This window comes from Eublepharis macularius, chromosome 8, assembly GCF_028583425.1.
Source record: "Eublepharis macularius isolate TG4126 chromosome 8, MPM_Emac_v1.0, whole genome shotgun sequence".
Lineage (NCBI taxonomy): Eukaryota > Metazoa > Chordata > Lepidosauria > Squamata > Eublepharidae > Eublepharis > Eublepharis macularius.
Window position 1 is genome coordinate 81,007,510 of NC_072797.1, and position 25,686 is coordinate 81,033,195.

General features: G+C 42.2%; 1 protein-coding gene across 1 annotated transcript in view; it reads left to right on the forward strand.

Annotated features, from left to right (window-relative positions):
• Window positions 1–7,263, forward strand: part of SLC12A2 (solute carrier family 12 member 2) — a 62,699-nt gene extending 55,436 nt beyond the window's left edge. Inside the window, exon 27 of the mRNA XM_054986327.1 lies at window positions 4,694–7,263. Within this exon, the coding sequence (XP_054842302.1) occupies window positions 4,694–4,829 (136 nt within the window). The 3' untranslated portion in view covers window positions 4,830–7,263. The remainder of the gene's footprint in view (window positions 1–4,693) is intronic.
• The last annotated feature ends 18,423 nt before the right edge of the window (window positions 7,264–25,686 follow it).

Sequence of the window (25,686 nt, forward strand, 5' to 3'; positions counted from 1 at the left end):
CGATGTGGGGATTCAGGGGACAGCACTGCAGTGGCTGGTCTCCTTTCTCCATGATCGGGGACAGAGGGTGGCGCTCGGGGAGAGGGTGTCATCTCGTAGGCCACTGGTTTGTGGTGTGCCACAGGGAGCGATACTCTCTCCATTATTATTTAATATCTATATGCGCCCCCTCGCCCAGCTGGTGCGGAGTTTCGGGCTTGGGTGTCACCAATACGCGGATGACACCCAGCTTTATCTGTTGTTGGACGGGCAGCCTGGATCGGCCCCTGATGCCCTGGAGCGTGCTTTTGAGGCTGTGGCTGGTTGGTTCAGACAAAGTCGGCTGAAATTGAATCCCACGAAGACGGAGGTCCTGTATGTGGGTCGTGGGGAGATGGCTTTGGGACCTCGGCTTCCTACACTTGATGGGGCAGCACTTACATTGGCCCCGAGGGTTAGGAGCCTGGGGGTGATTCTGGATTCCTCCTTGAAGATGGAGGACCAGATCACTGCAGTTGCCAGGTCTTCCTTTTATTATCTTCAGCAGGCCAGGCAGCTTGCCCCTTATTTGTCTCCCCGTGACATGACTACAGTGGTCCAAGCAATGGTCACCTCTAGGTTGGATTACTGTAACGCGCTCTACGCTGGGCTTCCCATGGGCCTGATCCGGCGGTTACAGCTGGTACAGAATGCAGCAGCGCGGGTCATTGCTGGAGCACCAGTGTGGGAGCATATTACACCGGTGCTACGCCAGCTGCATTGGCTGCCAGTGGAGTACCGAATCAGGTTCAAGGTTTTGGTGTTAACCTACAAAGCCCTACGCGGACTGGGACCGACGTATCTGAGGGACCGTCTCTCACCATATGAGCCCCGGAGGACTCTCCGCTCTGGCGGAAAACATCTTTTAAGTGTCCCTGGCCCTAGGGAGGCCCGCCTGGCGTCGACCAGGGCCAGGGCCTTTTCAGTCCTGTCCCCGACCTGGTGGAATGCTCTGTCTTGCGAGACAAGGGCCCGGCAAGATTTGCTTGCATTTCGCCGGGCCTGTAAGACAGAGCTATTCCGCCAGGCATATGGCTAACGCCGGGCAGTGCCCGCCCCCCCCCCCCGTGAAGGGGGGGTTAAACCATCACCCCTATGCAAACACAGAGGCATGTATGAACCACTATGCAGCATGAATTGTTATATTTAATGTTTTTAAATGTTTTTAAATGTATTATTTAATGTTTTTAAATGTTTTTAAACATGTTTGTATTTGTTATCCGCCCTGAGCCTGCGAAAGCGGGGAGGGCGGAATATAAATATAATAAATTAAATTAAATTAAAAATTAAAATTACTTTTCATGCTGTTAGGCCTTTCCCTTAGCATATTCTTGTGACTTCTGAAAAGTCAATGTTGAGGGTTGCAAGTAGGAATGTGCACCAAAAAAATTCTGGAAAATCTGGATCCAGGATTTAGGGATTCAAAAAAAAATCTGGGATTCCCAAAGTCCAGGAAAGTATCTCTGATCCAGTTCAGACAGATCAGAGATATCAGGGGTTTATTCACCCATTATTCACTATCCAGGGGGTTGGGAGGATAATTTTTCAAGAAAATGTCACCAAATTTGCTGAGAATCTACCCCGACCGTCCTCTAAAGACCACTCAAGTTTCAGAAACATTGGACCCTAGGGTCCAATTCTGTGGGCCCCTGAAAAAGGTACACCCAGCCACTCATTTGTTCCTGTTATGGGGGGAAGTCAAAGCTGACTGCCACTGCAGAAACACACTGGGGCAAGGCTGCCATAGCCAAGCCATATTCCCAGATGGAAGCTCCACACACAGAAAGCCCAACAGAACCAAACTGAAGCCTCCCACTACCCAAATGCCCCTAATCAAGCTGCCCAGAGGTACTCTCTTTTGTTCCTTATGATGAGAAAGTTTCCAAGTTGGTTCTCGGGTCAAGGCACACCTGGGGCAAGGTTGCCAGTTGCCAGAAGCACGCTGCCAATGAAAACTCAACCCAGGGAAAGCCCAACAGAACCAAACTGAAGCCCCTCACTACCCAAGTATCCCTAAACAAGCTGCCCAGACCCACCCTCCATTGTTCCTTATGGCGAGAAAGTTTCCAAACTGGTTCCCGGGGCAAGCCACACTCCCAAATGCATGTTCATCCCAGTGAATGTCCAATAAAACCGAACTGAAGGAAGGGAAGAGAATCTCCCCAGAACCAAAGTGAAGCAAGGGGACCAACATCAAACCAGAGAATCACATCCATTCCATCCAAACTGAACTGGAGCAAGGTACACTGTTGCAACTTAGCCCAGCAGAACTGGTGTCATTTACAGCAGCCAGGCAGAACCCAGAGCCAGTGGGGGAACACCACAGAACAGAACCAAAAAAGTGCCCACTACAAGCACAAGGCAATGGCAAGTACAGTTATAAGAAGGATCCCATTTGACCTCAGGCTGAAGTGAGAGTGTGGGGTGATGTTTGTAAACCCAAGTTCTCCCATCTCTCTGCAACCACTCTCACTTGCTCTGAAGCAAGCCTGCTTTTTTAATACCTTGCAGGGCATTTTTTTAAAAAGGCTCTCTCCTTCTTAGAGAATCTGATTGGCCAGAGAAAGAGAGCTCCTGCAAGGATTAATCAATAACTGCCTCCTCCCTGCCTCATTCCCCCTCCCTTCTGCCTCTGCCTCACTTCCTCCTCCCCCTCCCCTCTCTCCAAGAAAGGTGGGAAATTCTGTTTCCTTGTAAGGAAGCAGCCAAGCTGCATTTCCTGGATTTATTCAGAGAGTCTCATACCTGGATTAGATCCAGGATTCTCTCATGTGATCTGGGAAAGCTGAATTTTGCTGGATCAGCAAAAATCCAGCTTTTATCCCAAATCCCTGACAGAGATTGCAAATCCCTAGTTGCAGGTCCATCATAGTCAAATTGTCAGGGTTGCTGCAGTGAGAAAGGAGAGTTGGGAGGGAAAGAGATTTGTTGTCCTTCAGTAGCCAGGGAAGCTAAGTGGAGTAAGTGCTCCACTAGCCCAAGAGGGGAGGGGAGTTCTGCCCATTCCTCTTTCTCTACTGTAGCCCTTCGTACTTGTTTCATTTTGTTCATGTGTGTACTGTGACTCACCATTTGGGTTTTTTTAGTGGGTCATGGAGTTCCTGGAGAGAAAGGGGAGGCCAGAGACATCTGCTTCTGCAAATTTCTTATGCAGGCAATTCATAGCTGAATCTGTTCTCAGACAAAAGCTACAATTCAAAAAAAGCTATGCTCAGTGACCTATTGGAAACATTTTACTTGTAATATTCTTTATCTCCCAGAATATTCACAAATATTGTGTTGACATAGATTATATATCTCATGTCTGTCTGTTGTAGAGTGAAAGTTTTTTTTATGGGAAAAAGATATATTTAGTGTTAAGGATTAATGTCATGTAAGGAACATAATTATAGCCCATCCCAGAAGTCAAGCCGAAAGGCATGGAATTGACTTGTCTGGGCCCTTTTGAATCACTCAGGTTTGGTCAGCGTGGTGCCATTCTTTTTAGTCTGTACCATGTCAAAATGTGTTGGGATTGATGAGTGCTGGCACTTTTGTCACCAATACCATCATCAGTGGCATCACTGCCAATCCTTCCCTTTATTTATGTTTCTGATTCAAAGCTCAGGACTCGAACTTGTTATAAACACAGCCTTTATTGGCTGCCATTCACACTGTTCAAGTTCACCTAGTTCCATTCAGTATGTATGACAAAGCTTCCCTAACTTGCCTGAGGCTTATTTTCTGAAGACTAATTGTGAATTCCCATGTCTAGCATCTTCCAGCTAGACCTTAAATTTCTTAAGTATACTTCGTGTGCCTGGTCAGATAATTCCATAGAAGGCATCAAGTGGTTTAGTGGGCTTTGCTCAGCAAAGGCAAGTTCTTCAGCCTGAATAGCTGGACTTCCTGCTAGATTCAGCCAAGTGACTGAATTTTTGAAAAATGGCCTAAAACAGAATTATAAATAATTTGTGTCCCTCTGTTCCTTTAAGATCTAATTTTGCTTTGCCTAGGAATGTTGGTAATTTTCTTTTTATTTTTTACCGTTTTTAGAAGTTTATTGATAATTTTCCAGTTCCTTATAAATTCTGATTTTCCTTTTTATTGTGATGCTGTACCTTTGGGATCTTTTTCACACTCTTCCTGCTTATAAGGTATGCACATGAGAGAGAGCTAGTGGAACTACTACTGATGGAGTTACAACAGGATTTGAATCTTTGCTTGAGTCAGGGAGCGCCAGGCTGAGACTGCAGCAGTTAAGCCGAAAAGCCCTTTGCCTGTCTTCAGAGGCTCAGGTCCTGCACAGAAGTTTGCTTCATAATAGATCCAGAACTCCAGCAGGCAATGCACTGCAGAGGTCTGAGTGCCCCCTTCAGTCGCAGATTGGGTGGGATGGAATGGATATGTATTTCCTTATAGAAAACAAGGTACTTTTCTAATGGGTTGCTGAAATTTTGGAACACAGGTAACGCTATGATTACTGCTAACTTTGCAAATGTAGTGTATCAGATACAATTGTGACGCTTACGATAACACTACAAAGCAATTGGGGTGTCATACCATTCTGAATTAACTTTTGTGTAATAAAATATAAATAATGGCCACCTTCCTGTAGCAAAACATGTTTATGTTAACTAATTTTGCCTGCTGTTAATCTGGCGTTCCTCATTTTTCTTTCCTCCTTGCACTGTAGGAGTTTGCCAGTAGCAAGAAAAAGCGCAGTATCAAGTGCACTGTACATGGCTTGGATAGAAGCTCTTTCAAAGGATCTGCCACCAATTCTCCTTGTTCGTGGGAATCATCAGAGTGTTCTTACTTTTTATTCCTAAGCACTACTGCACAACATGCAGCTGCAAAGAAATGGTACTTCAGTGCCTAAAGGAGAGAGACTGAGATGTTTGATTAAAATATTAACATCACACACAGGCAAAAAGTGACTACTCTTTCACTATTCCACTGACTTGAACAAAGCACACAAGGAAAGTCACTGTACTCCTAAAGTTGTGAAAGCTTCAGTTATCTTCTAATTCTTCTGTAATTTAACCTTGCTTAATGGGGGAAGATTCTTTGTTAGACTGAAGAATGAATAAACAGGTTTTTCTTTGCTACTTGAACGGCAGCAATAAAAGTGTTTATTTTTGATCAATGAAAGGATTATAGATTTATAAAAGCCTTTTAGCCTTGAGGTGCCTTCTGAAGTTAACCAAATTTCATCCATATACCTATTTTGTAAATTTATAAATAATGTCAAAGTCTGCCATTAGATCAATCTTTAGTTTCTAGGTTCTTCCATCTTACAGTAAAAAATGTTATGTTAAGTCTTCCATCAAGCTATTAATTTTTACTGTTGTAGGCTTCCTGTTGTTCCAGATGGTGGCTGTTGGGTTGTTTTTAAAGGTATCTGTTGGATCTGAAACAAAAGTGAAAAGTGTGGCAGGTTGACTAATAAAAACCAAATTCATAATATGTCCAGGAGTTTGTACTGTTCAGTTTGTACCACTGAATAAAGCTAAAGTACACTAAATGAAAGAGAGGACCTGCTTCTCGAATTCCATCCTATCTGCTGCTGCTTTCCTTATTTTGGTGCAGGTTAGTAGGCCAGTCTTCATTCTGCAGTTCTGCTGTGAAACTGTAGTTCTGTGTTGAGTGTGATATGGAATTCCATTTAACAGGATATGTCCATAGAAAGTATGTATAAAATTTGTTGGGCCATCTAAATAAAGCTGTCAATTCATTCACCTAGTTAAATGAACCACATTTTATTCAACTTGTTCCAAGGTCAATTCATTCCATTGTCAAAATTTACGTTCAATCTTGTTAAATACTCAGGTTTAGTGATCTTCTTAACTGTTCAGTTTAAGTTGCACATGACATCTTGTGAATTCAAGAACTGCCAATTTATGTGCCCTCCGTGTGTTGAGTGTGTGTGTGTACTGCTTCCTGATTTTTTAATCTCAGAATTGCTTATTGAAGAATCACTTGAGGCTTTTATTCAATGGTTAGTAATGGGTGTTTATGTCTGTACTTTGAAAGAGCCAACTGAAAACCTTGCAGCCTCTTTGAATCAATATGGGGTACTGGACTGGACTGAACATCTATCGGTTTCACTGTTGGTCACTGAAAGCAGATATAACAATATATTTTTATGTGGGACAAGATCAAAATAAATGATCAATTATTTTTGGAAGAGTAAAGCTACCAGTTACTAAAGTGATTATTTAAGAAAGTGATTTGCATTCTAGTAAGTTACAATTCTCATTGTTTTTCCAGATGTTGATTGTGTTGTCCTTTTTTTCAGAAGTGCAATACAAATTGGCTGCTAGGGTAGAGTAAATCAATGCCAGTATCTAGTTCTCAAAGGAAGTTGGAAGCTGTTATAAGAGCAGGTTACTACCTGAAAAAATTCCCTGTGTGTATTTAATAGCATTGATTACAGGTTTGCAGTGTTTATTGGCATGATGGTAGGGGGCACAACATTCAGCAAATCTGAATTTTTGTATCAATTTTTGTATGTACCAGTGGGCAACAGGGCATGGACTTAGTGCTGTTATTGCAACAATGTGCACTTACTCAAAGTTTTGTCCATACAGAAAAACCAAAAGGAACCAAATGAGAAGTGTGCGTTTATGTGCGTACGTGTGCCCTATGTCTAAAATGATATCAAATAAATGTAAAGGTGGCTTCTCACATGAGAATCTGTACGCACACACAACATCCCACCAACAATTCAGCTATTGTAAAATTTACTCTAACCCTCCTGCAACGTGTTAGCAAGAGGCAAGTTTGGGACATAGCCATTTCAATTTCTATTTAGTATAGACTGAAGTTTTCTTTTTGGCACCATGTTTTCTTAAGTTTCAATCAGTAATGACTTGAAATAATTGTTTTCCATTGACACTCAGCAATACCATTTCTATAGATGAAATTTTATTTTGTGGAATTAGGAACTACTTGGAAAGTAGTTAAATCAATTATTTATTTGTTTTCTTATGTTTGTATTAGGCTTTACTTTTTACATCTTTTTATATGCTTTTCTGTTATTTAAAAAAATGAACTATGGTCTTAATTTAAGGATTAAGCTTTGATTGGTACTATCCACAATTTGAAAATGTCATATTTTGATAATACTGTACTGTAACTGTCCCACACAATGGCTTTTCTAATGTTTTAACAACATTGAATATTGCAGTTACTACTCTGTACTGAGGAAGGATCACTGCAATAAAAGGGAGTGAATTAAAGTAAGTTGCTTAAACCAGCCTACCTTTGTTGACTGTATCAGTTTATTTCTTGTTCTGAACAATTTTCATACTGGCATCACATAATATGACATGATCAAGAAATATTGAGAATGGAATGGAAATAGAATGGAAATTTGATGTTTTCAAAAGCAGAGTGTTAAAGTGCCTTTAAGTGAATTTCCTTTTCTTGTATAGTATACCTAATCCTACCTACAGTTTCCTCTCACTAAAAAGAATGTCTGCTTTTATCCATATTGACACAGACTTGAATTTAAACTTCCTAATCTCATGGCTAGAAGTAGCTGTAACTGGAGCCTCAGTGTATACCCACTCAAAGCCAAGTGCATAATTCCAGGTAAAATCACTGCTACAAATAGCAGAACCTGAGCAAGATTCTGGTATGAATCTTAGATGCACCCTATCCAGCAACCTTGCCTGACAGTGACTATCCAGGTAGCCCTTGTCAAAAATCATAAGCATGGCAAAATGGAAGCAGGCACTTGTTTGTTACCAGCACCTGCTAAGTGGAAATGCACTGCCTCTGAAAAATGCATTTAGTTCATGTATATTTGTTGAAAGACCTTTCTGCCATGAATATATATTGCTAAAACAGTGCCTTATCCAAGTGGCCACCACATGACCATGAATTTCATGAGTAAAATGCATGGTTTTTGCTTTGAATATGTTGTCAGTCACTTTCATGAAATAAGACAGACTTTGAGTAGAGAAATTCTCTCTTCTGTTCAGTTTCCACAGTGTTCATAATTATAGCAAAGTTTTGTAGTGTTCCCCTCTGCTGACATTTTGTTTAAACTACCAGCATAAAACTATTTAAATTTCCTTTTCATGAAGATATTGTTTCTCTTTGGCCCGTGAGAATACCTACACAAAGCATTTTGGACATATTGGTATGAAATTTTCTCTATTATTTCATACATCTTTGTGTTTAATGTCACGTGCTATTTTTGCATAATTGCATCGCTGGAAAATACACCAAAAGAACTGTCTTGCCTGTCTGAAATTTCACTTTCCCAGATACTGTGACAATTGCAACATTAGCAACCTCACTTTCAAAAATGTTATTAGTTTTAATGTGCTACAATAATCCCCAGTTCCAACACAGATTATTGAGACATTCAGGATTGTTTCGCTCCCATGTGTAAAGTTCTCTTTCTGTTGCTTGCTTTATGGTAACCGGTTAACAGCCCATAAGAGGGCTGGCCTGTCATCGTACAACTACTAACCTTCCAATAGAACCTTTTATTTTAATAGCATTTTCAAGTTTAGCATATTTGTGTTTAACTCAAAATCATCCTAAAAGGCTCTGCTTCAAGACCAATATATACAGATCAAATGAATAAAATAATTTAATTACAGTTATAATACCAAAGGTGCAATAAAACAGGAAGATCATACCACATCTGACCAGCAGTTTATCAAATACTCTTCATTATATGGAAAATTCATTATATACACATTTTTAATTTTCTTAGGTATACCAACTAAAGTTGACTTGTAGGTGACACACGAGTTAGAAAATCAGTTCTTGTTTGCCCCACCATTTTCCCAAGGAATTAACATATGTTGATCATGTCAGTCCAATTAAAAAGTCACAAAATAACAATAGAATCATTATGATGGGCACTGAAAATTATTCATTTAGTTCTAATATATTTAGAGCAACTGTCTATTACAAAGTAGAACTCAAGAAATACCACCCAGAAAGATACGCTAAAGGCATTATCTAGAAATGTAGCCATGGAAAGGATTTTTTAAATAAACAGAAGTGTAAATTCAGAAGTGATCCATTTAAACACCATTTACCAAATGGTTCTCACATTTTAAAAGGCATTTTTGCAAAAGCTGTTCTATTACCTAGTAAGCTGCATTTTCCCTTCAATAATGCCTCAGTATTTTCTTTACAAAGCATTGTAGATTGCTTCGATAGGCTTAATAAATAAAAAACAATGTTTTGAGCACCCACAGGATGCCTACTTGATCCTCAGTATTTCAACCAGTTTTCCACAGGGCATTCTGGATTGTGGATGTTGTTTGCACCACAAATCTGCTTTATATATTATTTGAGCTATATTTTTGCTCACAAAAATGCAATAAGCTGATAAATTAGCTGAGTCAGATGCTTGAAAGTTAAAAGTTTTCTGGAATACCTATTTTGGATCTGCATCTAGCAAATCAAGCTAATAATAACAACTCTTAACCACTACACCAGTTTGGTGTAGTGGTTAAGAATGGCAGGACTCTGATCTGGAGAACCAGGTTTGATTCCCCACTTCTTCGCTTGAAGCCAGCTGGGTAACCTTGGGTCAGTCACAGCTTCTTGGAGCTCTCAGCCCCACCCACCTCACAGGGTGATTGTTGTGGGGATGATAATAACATACTTTGTAAACAGCTCCAAGTGGGTGTTAAGTAGTCTTGAAGGGCGGTATATAAATCGAATGTTGTTAAATACCACCAGTCTAGGCAGATTATTGCCCCACTTGGTGAACAAATTCAGTGTTGTTATCCCCACAATACAGCTGGGGAAGCTAGTGGGTGTCTTTCAGGTGACACCATGGTAGGCGTCTTTCAGGTGAGAATTAAGGAAGTATGTTGGGTTTTTCTAAGGATATGAAAGCATGTTAATGAGATCTCAACTTCTGGAATAAAAATGTGAAAAATTAATAGGCAGTTAATATGGCACACATTATGGCAGTTTGGAAGAAGATATTCAACCAAGATCATTTTGACAATGGCATTCACTACTAGACAAAATCAATAGAGATAACAAGTTTGTAAAGAACAGGGGGAAAAAAGATTTTTTGTCTTTTTCTGTCCAGCTTATTGTTTCGTTTCACAATGGAGAGGGATATTAGATGCCAACACAGGGGATACATAGCCCTTTCCTGTACTAGTAGGTTCTCATAATATGGCCCTAGTTTCCCTTGTCCATAGGATGATAGTTTATTGAATAAGAAACAAGATGTATCTAATGCTACATACATCTTGTTTCTTATTCAATAAACTATCATCCTATGGACAAGGGAAGCTAGGGCCATATTATGAGAACCTACTAGTACAGGAAAGTGCTATGTATCCCCTGTGTTGGCATCTAATATCCCTCTCATTTACATTTATTTTTTTGTTTCCTTAAGTTGATTGAAATAAGGAAAAGACAATTAGTCAAAATTTTTCTAAGTATGGAACCCTTTATATAACAATTTGACATGAGGCTGGAACAGAGCAGGTGGATTTGGTATTGGAAGACATTTTTAAAAGAATATTCCATGAAAGAAAACCTGTCATCTTTTCTTGCAAGAAGTCTGTTCTTTGTCTCTATCTTGGGTACTCCACATCTAGTTTGAAAACTTTCTGCATTATCTTATTTCTTCCCAAATACCAACAAAACAAAGATTTTTGCTCCTCACTTCACATTCAGATGGCAATTAATTGTTTCACACAGCACACTCCTCTGAACTCCAAGGAGTTGCAGGATGAAATAGCACTGAAGATTTGCCATGACATGATTGCTATACACACATACACCATCTCCCAACTCATAACGGCTATCCCACTGAAAACTCTGGAGGGAGGCAGTCTCCGATCATTAGTCCCCATTAATGAAACACCAGCAACCATCCTAACTCTGCAATCTGCCTGTCAAGGCAACAACCATCACATGTTGAATGATGACCGCATTGTACTTTCCACCTTTTGCAGAACAAAGGAGAAAGGCACAGATCCCTGTGGTCAACTGTACAGCTTTTCCTGGCTTTGTTTTGTGCGTCTGCAAAAGTCAAGATTTATTATTGCTTGATTTCAAGTGTTTAAAACGAAATGTCATCTGATAGCACTGAGACTATTCTTGAAAGGAGATAGAAATGGAGGGGGCTCTTCAAGCCCCAGTATGTAATGACTTTATTTTCCCTTCTGGGATTAGGGTTGCCAGATCCCCTCCAAGGATGGGGTCCAGCCCTCACCCAACTTCTCTTGACTCCAGCATAATGATGTCACTTCCATAAGTGATGTCATCACTGGTGAGCAGGTGGCTGGGCGGGCAGGCAGGCTGCCCACTTCCCCAGAGCACAGGAAGCTGGCTGGGCTGGAAGCAGGAGGAATTACTGGAGGGTTACTTGTTAGCAACTGGGGTTACTGTTAACAGCACCTTCTGATAGTCCGTAAAGTTTGCACCCTGTGTGCTGTGATTTCATCTTAATAAAAGGCATTGCATAGGTTTGTTTTGGGATGTTTCTGTAGACTAAAGCCACTACCTTTTTCCTTTTTCTGAACTACACTGAGATCACCAGAATTTGGCTGATAAAGGACATTTCAATAGCAGCAAAGCAAAACAAACTTGAGAAGTTTAATTAGAGAATGCCAGCATATTTAGGCTTACGTTGATGCATCAGGAAGTCTCAACAACAATCTCCAGTATTATTACTATAAGAATAACTATACTTTTCCTTTGCTCTTGGCCTTTTAAGGGACCTGTGTATTCCATTTGGCATCAGAGTAATGGTTATCTACAGATTTCTCTGTTTTCAGTTGTATGCTATTTTTTTTCTTCCTTCTTCCCACAGTTCCATGTGTGCAATCTGATACTAGTCACACCTTGCACCACTAAAGTCAGCTGAGCCTTGCACACAAGATCATGACTTGGAAAATCTTCCCATTCCTTTATTTGTTATTTAACATGTAGCCCGATGGAGAGTTCTGGAGAACTGAAAAATTCGTGCATACTGGTGGTTTTGTGGTTTGTCTAAATAAAAAATATTACATGACTTTTTAAAATCAATTATTGCTTTGAATTTAAGAGCTTGAAAATGACTGGAATTTCTATTTTTCCTTGAGCCCATAAAAGAACACAAGTCCACCCAATAATAAATTATGTGAACTAAAGGTGGGGTGGGAAAGAAAATGAACTGATAGAACTAAATATGGCTATCTAGATCTTGGATACCAGGACAGTGAAAAATAATTTTAGAAAAAATGGGGCTTTTCAAAAAACATTGCTATATTTAAAAATTCACAGTACTGTGAATGAAGGTTAAATTGCAGATTTTTAAAAAAATTACTCAGAATCCTTATAATCTTTTCCAAAATAACAGAAACGGCAGAAGGATTACAATTGTTCTGTTTATATATACAAGTTTGTACACTGCCTTTCTTCCTCTGTTGCTTTCATTTTGGACTGCAAGTAAATTGCGTCACTGCTCTGCTATCATCATTGGGGAATGGAACCAGACTGGGGGGTGAAGGGCAAGCATAACAGCTGGAAAGTGCAGTTTTCCAGCCTGCTTCATTTCTAAGGCCTCAAGCTCCATCATGTGTTAAGAATGAAAATTTTAGGGGGAAACATTTTTAATAATTGCATTTAAGAGAAAATGAACCTTAATTGGTAGGTTTGTCAGCCCTCTGCCAGGGAATTCCTGGAGATTTTGGGGTTGCAGCCTAGGGATGGTGGGGCTTGGGGAACAGCGGGACCTCAGCAGGCTATAATGCCATAGACTCCACCCTCCAGAGCAGCCATTTTCTCCAGGGGAACTGATCTCTATAGCTTGGAGATCAATTGTAATTCTGGGACATCTCTAGCCACCACCTGGAGGTTGGCAACCCTATTAACTGAGGACTGAAATTTTAACAATTACATGGGCTTTATCTGCCTCTGATATCAGATATAACTAGTAAGGCTTGTGTTCTTGAAGTATTTTTACACTAAAGGAGATTAGAAAAATTCATGGAGGATTGGTGATGTTCAAATGGCACTTCCCAAATGATGTTAGCTCGACTGAGGGACAGGTGGTGATCACAATTAATCAGTCCCAAGTTATATTTGCTTCCAATTGCTTCTCTAAACTAGAAATTACGTCCTAACAGTAGCTAAGTAGGAATGGTAGTTACTGACTGTGTAGTCAGGGGAAGGCTACTCATCACCTGCCCACCCTCGGATGAAGTTGGGGGAGGGAGGAGTTTGACCTGGCTCAGAGGAAAGGGAAACCCCAATGTGCATAATGCGGCATGCAATATGCACAGCATCAGGGGCAGGGGGAGCAGAGAAAGGCATTTAGGGGCCAGCCTTCACTCTGCCCCCCTTTTCTATCCTAGGAGGAGGAGAAACACCCGCCTACACTCCTATTTCAGAGCAGGCACAAGCTGGTCTCCCATTTAGGAACCATGTCATTTTTTTTCATCTTCCCTGCTCTGAAAATGGTATAGGTGGCAGTCTCTGAGGCCTAGTCAGCTGTATCCCGCAGTGTGAGAAAATGTTGCTTCATTGGTACATGTACAGTTTAAGTGAGCATCCTGAGCCATCATTTTGAGGGATGAGCAGGTGATCCTCAGACCAGAAGCCTGGGGCCTCATTGCCTTCAGAGACCTAGGACCCCCTTGAGGATGCCATTATCATTGACCCATAGACCTCAGGTTAAGGAGATAGGACATGGTGAACTTCCCTGAAGCATCAAAGGCGGCTTGGCAAGGAGGAGCATGAGCCATACCCAGGGCTCAGAGCAAGGGTCGGATCACCCATAAAACCAGGATGCACAAACAGAGGAGGCCTGACTCTCATGCATCCCACCAATTGCCCATACTACAATTATGCTTGGAGACAGATTCTGGCCTGTGTGCACGGCAGGCCCCTTTAAAAAGAAAAAAGTTCACGCTGTGATTGTCCCAGCCTACATGTTGGCTCTCCTTATTCTGCAATCATAGGCAAAGCACTGTGCACACAGGTTTGTGGTCTCAGCGTGCAAAGAAGTGATTATCCTTAGTTTGGATTTATGTGGATCCTTTCAAATACCTTATTTTTCAGTACTGAGAGGCACTGGGGCTTAAGCCATTTGTCCTTCTGCAGTGAACCACTCCCCCCAACTGGAAATTTCTGGAAATGACACTTTGCTCTTCAGTCCTTTAGCCTTACTCCCAGATTTGGGCAGTTGAGGACTCTGTGGAGCTTGACCATGAGGACTCGCTGGCAAATAAGACACATTCTGCTTACGTTCAAAGGCATGTATTCTTTCACACAAGCAAATAACAGCAAGTGACAAGCAATTAATAATTAAAAGCAGATACCATACTAAATGAAAATGTACGTGCATTTTTCTGCCTCTGCCCCACCATGGCCCTGCCTGCTCCTGCTGCAAATTTCACACTTCAGATGGAGGAGGCACCCCCAAAATAGCATCCTCTCACTCCAGCTATCTTCCCAATATTCTTCCTTGTCATAGTGGACATTAAAGAGGAGAAAAGCCACAAAGGTGCAAAGAAGGCAGGGAGACAAGGTGATGGGATGCAGCAGATAGGGCACCTCTAGATGACGCTTTTCTGCAGACTTGCAGCTTCTCCACTCCCATTCCTTCTCAGATGATTCAGACGACAGCTTGTATATTTTCCTTCATAGCTTCACAACAACAACAAAAGGTTAGAGAATCTTACTACTAATTTTTTTACTACTAGTGTTTTCGTTTCCCAAATTGTCTGTTTCACAACTCCTAGAGCCTTTTTTGAACATTCAAAGTCTAGATACACACTATTGTGAGATATTTGACTACCACAAGATAAACTTCAAATTAGTTTAGGGGCATATATGTACCCCAAAGGCGCCCAGCTTCAAAGGAAAACAAGGCTGGGCATCCGTTGGGGTAAAGGTGGGGAAAGAGCCTATTGCCAAAAGAGTATCAAAAAAGAACCAAACCAACCTGAGATCATTCTTGGTTTGTGTAATTCTTTCCTTCCAAGGGTTTGGAGACTCATTACAGGTGATGTCATGATAGCCTTCCCATCGACCTGGCCTATCCAACATTATCCTCCCTGCCAGGTGATGGTAGATTGTTGAAGAGTACTGTCAATCTCGTACTTAAGTGATCTTGAAGCAATGTTATTTTAACACTGGGATTCCAAGCATGGCAGGATGCTTAAATGGAACAAAGGGCAACAGAGAAGTTTACAAGAGTCAGAATGGTGTAGTGGTTGGGCTGCTGGACTAGGACTGGGGAGACCCAGATGCAAATTCCCACTTAGATATAAAGCTCATCTGTAACCTTGGGCTAATCTTTTCATATTTTCCTAACCTACAACACAGGATTGTTGTGAGGATAGAAATGGTTTAGCAAAGAGGCAATTTCAAGTGACCTTTAAATTAGGCTAGGTGTGAATGGGAGTTGATGTTACTCTGCAAGCAGCATTACAGTTCCTAAGTGGCTATAGAGAAGGAAAAAAAAAAAAAGAGAAGAATAAAGTGAAACACTATGTACCTTTCAATTAAGTCAGGTGTGAAGGGGGACTGATATTCCCAGGGTCTCTGCTTCCTGAGGCAAGAAGAAGAACTACTGAAGAATGTGGTTGCCATGCTTCTGCCAGGCACATTCCTGCTAGTGTGAACCCCTTCCTCCTTTGTGTGTAGTTTGGTAATCTCCCCATGTGGGACTGCACAGAACAGCGAAGTTGAAAACTGGGTGGCACTTACCTGTAACCATCATTCATCAAATGTCTTCCATTCAGTCACACATTCACTCCCTCCTGCCCTGCAATGAACTCTCTGCTTTGATATAATCCTGGGTTGAACTTGCAGTATCTCAGGCGAACCTGGTGCAGGCACCCATTGGGACTGTATATGTGCAGGCCTGCCACTCAGAGAAAGTTTTCTTAAGCTCTTAGAAGCTCCAATATGGGCTGCTACTCCCCGAGCACATGTCATCTCTATTTTCCTCCTAAACTGTCTCATACTCTGGGGGAGAAATGGGTGCCTGCACCAGGGTTGCCAGGTCCCCTGTCCTCCCAGCAGGAGGTGGGGGACCCCGCACTTACCTTCCCTATCTTTGGGGAAGTGATGTCATTGCACAGGCTGCAGCTGCCCCTGGGAGCACTCCAAATCAAGCTGGATTGGGGCCAATTTGGCTTGAATTGGGCTGCTGCAAAGCTTGGGAGTGCTGCCACACTCTTCAGTGGCCCAAATTGGTCCGATTCGGGCACAATCTGGCCCAATTCGGGCCATAATCACCCAACTCGAGCCCCAGTCAGTCCAGATCAGGCCACTGCAGAGCACAGGAGCAATCCCACGCTCCATAGCAGCCTGATTCAGGCCAGATCTGACCCACGGCATCACACAGGACCACCTGGGAGTGTGCCCCCAGGTGGCACGTTTCTCCTCCATCAGCCAGGTAAGTGGGAGCAGGGAGTAGAGCGGAGAGGTAGAGCAGAGGACTGCCAACCCTAACCTGTACAAAAGACACTCGATGAACAATGGTTAGAGGTAAGCCCTATCCTATTTTCCACAAAGGAGAGCGGGGGATAGGTTGGATCCAAACTAAATTGGCAATTTCCACTGATTCTGGCTTATACCACAAACCTCCTTCCTGTAATTCTTCAGGGTCCCTTGTCCCTCAGGAGCAGCGTTTCATGGAGATCAGTGGGCTACAGAGGGGAAAGGGGCAGGAACATTCCAGGGCCGATTCCAGACGACTAACCTGAAGACGCTGCATGCCGCCATGTTCTGGATCGTGACGGGGAAAACGTGAAATACCGTGTTTTCTCGCGCGAGAAAATGCGATATTTCGCGTTTTCCCCGTCGCGATCCGGAACATGGTGGCATGCAGCGCCTTCAGGTTAGTCGTCTGGAATCGGCCCTGTTTCCTGTTGGTTAATTTAGTCTTGATAGAAGTGAATTTAGTGAAGCAGAACATTTTATGTGCCTTTACTATTTCTATGTAACTTTACTTTATTCTCAGGTACTATTGTAGTATGCTAATGCATTATGCAGAGAATTAACACTGGAGAAACATGAATGTATATTAGGCAGTGGGAATGCTGAGGCCAATTATTGTGAAGTGCCTGCTGTTTTGCAGTGGTTACTAGATAGGCTTATCAAGCAAGCTGGCTGCTAGGAAGATGCACCTGCATTCACTATGTGCTATGCCACACTTATGGGCTGATAAGGGAAATCTCTTTCTGAATTACTCATGCCGGATGTAACCATAGAATAGTTACGGATAGACACGTGAAGCCAGCTGCAATTGGGAGGATCTGAATAGTTACTTTCAGACAGGAAAGTCCTGGACAAGGAGTGGGCAATAAACCACTCAGCAAGAGAACTGAGCTTGCTTCAAGTCAATTAGATTAGCAGAATCTCCCAAGGCTGTGAGAAGTCCCAAGCAATAGATATGGGGTACTGGAAGTAGCTTTCGACACATTCCAACGAAGGGGAGATGGCTCCCCTCCCACAATATCCAAAAGGGAACAATCTCTGTCTGTATAGTACAAGGTTGCTGAAGTGACACTTAGACGCCCTTGGCAAAATGTTACACTGTCAAGTGGGCAGGAAATAAGGAGAACCCTATGAATGAGAGAGGAAAGAGATGTTCCTTGAAAAGATAAAACAATGTACTAAAGTGATAAGCAATGCTAATTGGGAAATATTGTAATTGTGGTTCTGACCAGAATTATTCTTCCAATAGGGACCACTGGATCATTGGAGATGGTCACCGGGACAGACCAATGGGGTCACAAATTATGTTTGAGCCATGGGACCCCCAATATTGTAATGAACCAAAGGGTATAAAACATCTTGCACAGCTATTGTAACTTTGATGAGCGTTGGGCACGAGTGATGTCTTTACTTTCCGTGTAACTAATGCTCCTCCATGTTTATGAAACGTAGTAGACTTGCTTCTTTCACAGGACTCTGCGTCTGTCTCTTCTTTGAATTGGCTGAGGGACATTCAAACCACTGATTGTGTGGCACAATCTGAACCCAGTGGCTCTTACTGCAGAAGTAGCCCAGTTTCTATCTCTATTAAGTTTAATGGGCTCTTTCTCTAACTTGCCTTTCCTTCCTGCCTTTAGCAATCTGAATCCAGACATAAAGCAGAAGTGAAGCATCGTCTGGCAAGGCAATCAGTGGCGGAGAAAAAGCTTCACTTGCGAAATATCCTTTGAGTCAGGCTGCTACGTCACCATCGCAAGGCCAGTGAAAACTGTTACAGCAGCCTTAGCCTTCCAATTTTGCTTGTTTTAAAGATGTAAACTCCTTGGAGGCTGTTTAACCACTCATGAGTGCCTCATTATTTTTGAAATTAAAAGGAATTTCTGTGTAGAACCAATCCTGTTTCAACACTAGAGGGCAGCCTTTCTAATTTTAGCTTTCATGCTAAAATAATTTTCCTCATAAGGATCATGTCAAAAAGTAAACCCGAAGCAAAACCCCAAATAATACTCAAGTCCAACTTATTTCTTGTAGTATATTCTCAGTACACTGGATCTTTGCAAAAGAAATAGCTGAGGCTTTGGGTGAGATTGGGTGTTGCTATTTGGGAACACTATTGCTTTTCTTTTTTTCTTTTCTTTTGTTCCCATTGAAATATTTGAAATACCATTGCTTTTTAACATCCTAATCTTATACCACCCAAGCTATAGGCCAGCAATTACACCAGTTTAAAACAATTGTGCACTCCTCACATCAAAGTAAGAAGCATATTCAGTGCAGCAGAAACAGAAGCCAATATCTAGAAGAGTTAGACAAACCCACCTAATGAAGTGAGGAAACAAATTGACAGGGCCAGACTAGTACCCAGAAACAGCCTGCTCCAGGACAAACCTAAAGGAACTAACAACAAAACACCACTGGTTGTCACCTACAGTTCCCAGCTCAAACCCATCCAACGTATCATCAGTGACCTGCAACCCATTCTGGAAAATGATGCCTCACTCTCAAAAGTGTGAAGTGGAAGACCTCTCCTTGCCTACAGACAGCCCCCCAACCTTAAACGACTTCTCACCTACAACCATGAACCAGCTAGCGGAGTCACCAACACAGGTACCAGACCCTGCAACAGACCCAGATGCCAGCTCTGCCCTCATATCTACCCAGGAAATACAATTACAGGACCCAGTGGTGTCAACTACAGTGTCTCTGGCTCTTACAACTGCTCATCGTCCAATGTGATATATGCCCTCATGTGCCAACAATGTCCATCTGCTCTGTACATTGGACAAACCAGCCAACCTCTGCGCAAAAGAATAAACGGACACAAATCTGACATTAAAAATGGCAACATCCAGAAACCAGTGGGAGAACACTTTAATCTATCAGGACATTCCATCAAGGACTGAAAGGTCACTGTAGTTCAACAGAAACCTTTCAAAAACAGAACTAACGGGAAGCTGCTGAATTGCAATTCATATGTAAATTTGACTCAGTCAGGCTTGGATTGAATAGGAACTATGAATGGTTATCTCATTATCAGAAAAAACTGATTTCATTATCAGAAGCAAACTGATCCCATTATCAGAAGCTACTCCCCCCTCCCCTCTCCACCTATATATCTGACCAGTTTCTTCTTACCCTCCATGCATCTGATGAAGAGAACTGATTCTCGAAAGCTTATGCTACAGTAAAGTTGGTTAGTCTTAAAGGTGCTACAGAAGCCAGTATCACCTCCGCAGTGTCCAGGCAAGTCCACTGCCACCCACCAATCCCGAAGTCATGAGCTGAAGATGCCCCTACATTGCCCATTCATGGAAGGCATCAGTTGATCAACAAATTGCAGTGGGCAGAGCTTTATAATATCCCACATCCTGTCCCACATACATTGCACAACTGAGCTGCTGGGAACACCTTGTGGTGCCCATAGCTCAGTGTACAAGAGGATGGCAACTGAAACTTTCATCCGCCAGTTGTAGAGCTCACTCAGAGTCAGCGTAAGTACAATTAACTACAGTCCATAATTGATCAGGGGCGGGGGGAGCAGGCAAAAGGTCTGTTATTCCACAGAGAGCAAATGCCACTCAACCAGTGCTCTAGCCCAGTGATCAGAGGTTGCCATGTATAAGCATAGGGGTAGATTTGCTCTGCTACCAAGAATTCCTCACAATCTATATTTTGAATGAAGCTCACAGCATGTTAGTATTGGTGAAGTATGATACTTGCAGGCTTAGCAAGGAAACGAAATGGTGCCATGTGAACAAGACAGCATGTATCAAAAGGAAAGTCACAGAGAGTAACTTTTTTGTTTAGCCCAACCCCTTTCACAGCATCTAGCCCTGCCTTCCCCATGGTTGGCTGCCAAGTATTTTCCAACTATTCTCCCACTGAGTGTTTATCTTTCTCCTTCCCCTCCAACCTCAGTCTTCCATTGCTTAGTGTATCATATCAAGGAATCAAAAAGCCTTGGAACTATTAGAATTTCCTTATCACTCTGTCTGGTGCGCCAGTGTCAAGATCAGGGTTACAGTCACGCAAGACCAACTGAGATTTTGCATGTGCTTTGAGTTGGGTTGGGTTTCCCTTCACCTGATTTTGTCCTTTTCACAGGCAGGCATGACATTGGGCATCTAATGCTCCTAACATTGCAGACATTGATTTGGCTTGGAAACATGGCATAGAGAAGGAGGAATGGCTTCAAATCCCCCCCACGCCCGTGCCATTTTCTCAAACCATGGGAATCATATCTGGAGCCCTCCAGCAAGGCAAATATGTCCCCAGTGGCCATTTTGGCATGGGAGAAAGTCGAAGCCCCTCCTCCCCTGTAATGTTCTGCTGAGCCAAAGCAAGGCCCTGCACACTTGGAAATGTTAGTTCCCTGAAGTTGTCTCTCTGTGAACATGAAAATTCGGGTCAGGCAACCCCAATCCAATTCTCGGCACATGTAATATCTAGTTTGACTCTCAGCTTGACGGGCTATTGCACTGTCCTCATCTCATTGTGTGTCTGTCTGAGATTTGTAAAAAATCATGCAGAGAAACACTCTCTGTCTGGCAATCATCATAAGAGCAAAATGTACTTAAAACTGTCACTTGTTTGTTGAACAATGTCAGTTGGGAAATGAGTTCTGACAGCATTAGATTTGAAGGTACAACTTGCGGGGGCAGGGTTTGGGTAGGGAAGGGATCTCAGCAGGATGTAATTCCGTTGAGTCTACCCTCCTAAGCAGCCATTTTCTCCAAGGGAACTTATCTCTGTAGTCTGGAGATAAACTGTAACTCCAGTAGATCACCAGGCTCCACCTGGAGGCTGCAACCTTAATCTGTCTACTATAGCATTAGCTCACTAAACAATTTTAGCAATTTGCAAACATAAAACCATAACTTCATAATGCATAAGTCTGAAATCCTGCACAAATGGAGCATCTGAGAAGTTCAATTTTGTCCTAGGAGGACAATTGCACATTGGAGATGATTTCCTAGTGTCTGGCAATGTCAACAGACAGTAACTACATTCATCCAGGGAATAGATAGCAATCTGGTCAGTGCTGATGCAAGTTTAATGGAGGATTCCATTACATTTAGATAACTTTATGCTAATTCTGTAAGAAAAAACATACACCCTTTCATAAGAGGCCTAGTATGGGGGGACAGGATGCACAAGTCAACCCAGTACAGTAATCCGTAGCTTGAGCACGGAGAAATGTAATATCCCCGCAACAAAATACGTAGCTGCCCCTCCCCCTCAAAAGACTTCACATTGTCTGCAAAATTGACTAGTCATTTGTGAAGTTGTCTGTGTAATGGAAAAGAATAAAGCTTTTGTTTTCATAATCCAATATACGAAGGCAATTATGGTAGAGAGGAAACCAAGTTACAATAATAAATTGTATAGCGCAAGCCAACAGAGAGCACTGTTGCTTTTGGGAAGACAACGTAAGTCAGCCTAGAAGTTAAGGAAGTACGTGCTTCAACTCAAAAGACATCGAGGAACAAAGTTCTGGAGGGATATATACTTGGTTTTTCAAAAGGCTTTTGACAAAGCCAAGTTTGCAGATGACACAAAGTTATTCAGGATGGTGAAATCCAAGTGTTTTAATACTGTTTTAATACTGTGATTTTTAATTCTAAGCTGCATTGAGCAGGACACTGAAAAAATCAGCATATAAATATTATATATTAAATAAATAAATAGCTTCAGATGAATCCCCACAACTTAGTTGAGTGTGCAACAATGTGGCAGATGAAGTTTTTTGTTCATCGGAACAAAAAAATCCCAACATTGAGTATATACAAATAGGGTCTGAATGTGCTGAAACTGAAGTGCTGCAGCAATGAAAAAAGGAAAATTCTATGCTTGGAATTATTAGGGAAGGGATTGGGAATAATACACTGTTATTATAATGCCCTTGTATGGATCTATGGCACAGCCTCAATTGGAATACTGAGTGCAGTTCTGATTACCGTATCTCTAAAACAGGGGTGGGGAACCTTTTTTCTGCCAGGGCCAATTGGGATATTTATGACATCATTTGCAGGCCATACAAGATTATCAAATTAAAAATTATCCTGTTATATTTGGTCAAACATTTAATTAACTCACCCCTGATGTGACGGCTGGAACGGCTTCTCTTTGGTCATTTTCTCTTCACAGTGGCAAAAACTGGAGTGTCTGCTGCTGGAAGCTACTTTGAGGGGCTACAAACTAACGTTCCCAATGTCCAACACCCACCAAATTTGCAGGGGACATAGTCCTCCTCACTGTCCTCTATAGACCCCCCCCCCCCAAGTTTCAGAGAGATTGAACCCTGGGAAAGGCATGATCCCTTTCCTGTCATTTTCTCTTCACATGGCAACAACGGGAGTGTCTGCTGGCAGCTACTTTGAGGGGCTGGCCCTTTTCCTGGCTGGCTGGGCCAGAATAGGAGCTCTCTAATTGGCAGGGACAGTGGCAAAAACTAGAGTGTCTGCTTGAAGCTACTTTGAGGGGCAACAAACTGACCTTCCCAATGTTCAATACTCACCAAATGCATGAAGCAATAGGCACAGCCTGACTGACCCACCAAGTGCATGAAGCAATAGGCACAGCCTGTTTGCTTCTGTGTTATGCATCCCGCGGCACTGCCACTGGGTTGGGCTGGGGGCACACGCACATGAAGCAACAGCCTGATTGCTTCTGTGCCGCATGTCTCGCAGTTCTGTTGTGTTGTCTGGCTCACTGCCACTGCTCATGACTGAGCTGTTTGAGCTTTGGCTTGTGCAAACTCCAGTGTAGTGATTGAGAGATCCAGGTTTTGAAGGATGTCCTTCTTGATGAACAAGGATAGCAAGTGATGTGAGTCGCTCATTTCCCATGGTAGATTCATAAGTACTCTTTTGATGAGCTTCAACTCTGAGAATGCATTCTCACCACTGGCATTTGTCATTGGAACTGTCAGGAGAATTCGTAGTGCTACCCAGATGTTTGGGAAGGCCTCACTCCTCTCAGTACCATGAATGTATGACAGGTCATTTCATGGGAAGCCTTTAAGAGGAGATAGATGGCCCGGCTCTCAATACAGATCTTCACTGCTAATGTCAAAGTTGTTGCTATCACTGAGGGCGGCTCTGTGTAGATCCATAAAATGGGTGGTAAGTGCTTCCTGTGGTAGCTTTTCAAGGTCGTACAAGCATCCCCATATTTTCCTATGACACTCAGGCACTCTTCAATTGAAAAACAAGGAGTGTCTACAAGAGGCAGAAGAACTCCCATTTGAAGATTTCTTTTGGACTACTGCATTCCTCCTCATGAGACTGACTCTCACATTCAAACTGTTTCTTCTTAAGGCACTTATGCAGGGGCGCCTTGAAAGTGGCATCAGCTTCAAGGGCTTCTGTAAGCTGTTTGGCAGGGATAGCTGCCACTGCATAACCATTTTCCATGTACGATGTGATAAAGTCTACATGTATCTTCATGAAGGAGATAGAAATTACGATATCTGTTGTAAGGCATTACCTTTGCCTTACTTCCAATACTCACATGGAACAGAATTTCACACCATACTATGAATGCTACCAAAACCTTGAAGTGTAGCAGCTGGTCTGCTTGACATTGTGGTTCATGCCAAAGATCTGCATCTGGCTGAGGCAGCTCTGCTACTTCCATCAGAGCTGCATAAACTTCTTTTGTCTGATATTGAATAGGCTTTACACTGTCTGTGACTTTCCCAACAAGTGCCATTCAATGGCTTCACAGTGAGGCTGGGTACATTTCCTTTCAGTATCTGCTATCATTGAACAGAGGTGGAAAACAGCACAAAGATGAGCAGTAGCATGCCGAAAAGAAAATAGATTCCCTTGATGAGGATGATGCATCTGAATCCACCAGATGAAGAGTGTGACCATCATGGCGGCACAAATGAAGCTTGGTTCAAAGCAAGGGGTCTTGCCTGAACACCTTTCTTTTGTCTCTTCTTGTTGGCACCATTCTCATAACCTTGGGCAGGGCAATCCGCAATGTCCGTGTAGTTTTTCTTCAGCATTCTCAACAAGAGCTTCATAAACCCTTGTCTAGTTGATTCAGGAACTGCCCTGAATCCAAGGATCACACTAATTTACACCAATTTTGCCTTCATCATCATCCACAAGGCATGCAATCTAATGTGACAGAATTTCTTGGCTTCTAATCCATTGGTGTACTGCAACATTGCACTTGTTTTCTCTAAACTTGGATTCAGTTTCCATCCAGTTGCAGTGTACAGTTAAATGGCTGGATGACTTTTCATGCTGCTTCAGAATATCACTTAAGTGTTTCCAGTCACTAATTACAGTACTCTCCAGTGAAGAACTGAAAGTAACAACTTGTGGATATATTTTACAGCAGAAAAAAAAACTTTGTTGGTTCCTTTTGAAATATAATGGAGGGAAGATGGCATGGTACAGCCTGAACTTGTCAGATCTTGGATGGGCAACCATCAAAGAAGACTCTGTGGAGGAAGGCAATGGCATGCCACCTCTGCTTCTCACTTGCCTTGAAAGCCCCTTGCTGGGGTCGCCATACATCAGTTGCGACTTGATGGCACATACACACACACTCATTTTATAATATAGAATATACAAGCCAGCTCCTTTTCTGCTTCTGACTGTTGTCTAAAACTGTTTCAGCAAGCGTTTTTGAAAAATGACATTTGTTCTGATCCACAGGAAAAGCCATACCCTCAATTTCACTTGACCAATGGGACTTGAAAGAGCAGCTGTAAGGGAACTAGAAAAGATCCTTAAAGATAAAGATGTTTCTCTGGGACCAAGATCAAGATAATCCAAACTATGGTATTCCCCATTACTATGTATGGATATGAAACTTGGACTGTGAAGAAAGCTGACAGGAAGAAAATGGATTCATTTGAAATGTGGTGCTGGAGGAGAGTTTTGCAGATACCATAGATGGCCAAAAAGACAAATAAGTGGGTTCTAGATCTAATCAAGCTTGAATTCTCCCTAGAAGCTAAAACGTCAAAACTGAGGCTATTGTACTTTGGTCACATCATGAGAAGACAAGATTCTCTGGAAAAGTCAATAATGCTAGGAAAAGTGGAAGGCAGTAGGAAAAGAGGAAGACCTAAAATGAGATGGCTTGACTCAATAAAAGAAGCCACATCCTCCAGTTTGCAGGATCTGAGCAAGTCTGTTAATGATAGGACATTTTGGAGGTCTTTCATTCATAGGGTCGCCATAGGTTGGAGGCGACTTGACAGCACATAGCACACACACACAC